Source organism: Nicotiana tabacum, chromosome 12 (assembly GCF_000715075.1).
Source record: "Nicotiana tabacum cultivar K326 chromosome 12, ASM71507v2, whole genome shotgun sequence".
Taxonomy (NCBI): Eukaryota; Viridiplantae; Streptophyta; class Magnoliopsida; order Solanales; family Solanaceae; genus Nicotiana; species Nicotiana tabacum.
Window position 1 is genome coordinate 104632994 of NC_134091.1, and position 1407 is coordinate 104634400.

The window sequence follows — 1407 nt, forward strand, 5'->3', positions numbered from 1 at the left end:
GTATTAATCATGTGATCACTCAACAAGATTAATGTGTAGAAGAGGAGTCTAGCTTTACGCAGGCTTTGCAAGGCAAAAATCAGGCTAGAGCTGGCTTTAGGCAGGCTTTACAAGGCAAAAGCCAGGCATACGCTGGCTTTAGGTAGGCTTTGCAAGGCAAAAGCCAGGCTTGAGCTGGCTTTGGGCAGGCTTTACAAGGCAAAAGCCAGGCATGAGCTAGCTTTAGCCAGACTTTACAAGGCAAAAGCCAGGCATGAGCTGGCTTTAGCCAGGCTTTACAAGGCAAAAGCCAGGCATGAGCTGGCTTTAGGCTGGCCTTACAAGGCAAAAGACAGTAAGAAGGCTTTGCAAGGTAGAGGCCAAGCTTTGAAAAAGTGCCTTTTTGTGATCTTGTAAGCACAAATCCTTCTCTACTAGAACCTTTAAAGTAGACATCATTCTAAATATTGATAAACCATCCTCAGATTGAGCATGAAAGCATGTTAATACTACTGAGAAATGATTCAACAATATCCATTTTCAAATGCTGGTGGGATCAGCATTCTCCTTATCATATGGACATATCAGTTTGTGCAGAGTCCAATCTTTTGAAGCCATCAGTCTGGGGTTCTTCTCTTTGCTATCCTAATCCTAAGGTTAGGAGAATGAGATTTGTCTAGATTGATCAACCTCCTCCCTGCACTAGGCAATTCAGAGAATGAGTGAAACTCAGATGTACCTGCAAAAGAGAACACAATGTTAGCTATAAAATCTGCCATTATGTTGCCTTCTTTGAGCACATGTTGAAAGATCACATTGAAGTTGTCCTTCATCTCTATAATTTTCTTCACATCCTGTGCAATTATCCAAGGAGGATCCCATTCCCCTTCTATCGCATTCTTCATCACCAATGAATCAGTCTCCAGTATGAGAGGGTGAAAATCATGCTCCACACAATATTCCAACCCTTGAAGAATAGCCTTAGCTTCAACCACCACATTAGTTGTCACTCCCAGGTCTACAGCCCTAGCATACACCACATCACCTTTATCATCCCTCACACAAAAGCCTAGGGAGCTATGTCCAGGATTGCCCTTTGAGGCTCCATCAGTATTACATTTGTACCAACCATGACAAGGAAGCTTCCATGTAACTCTTGTAGTGATCAATATAGGTTTATATCCTTCAAAGTATTGAATCATGTTTGGCCATAACAATGGAATATTAGGGATCCAAGCATACCTCACCCTTGCCAGTTGATGCAATGTCCTATTTATCTCATGAATCACCCTATTTGTGGACACTGAACCACCATGTTTACCTGCATTTCTTCTCTTCCACAGCTCCCAAGTGATGATAGCTGGTACTTCTTGAAATAGTGGCTTTAATTTCGGGCAACACTAAGCATACCACCAATGCCTTATAATC

General features: G+C 42.2%; 1 protein-coding gene across 1 annotated transcript; it reads right to left on the reverse strand.

Annotated features, from left to right (window-relative positions):
- Positions 1–596: 596 nt before the first annotated feature.
- Positions 597–1181, reverse strand: LOC142167308 (uncharacterized). The gene has a single exon (XM_075227472.1). The coding sequence runs from the start codon at positions 1179–1181 to the stop codon at positions 597–599; it is 585 nt and encodes a 194-aa protein (XP_075083573.1).
- Positions 1182–1407: the final 226 nt, after the last annotated feature.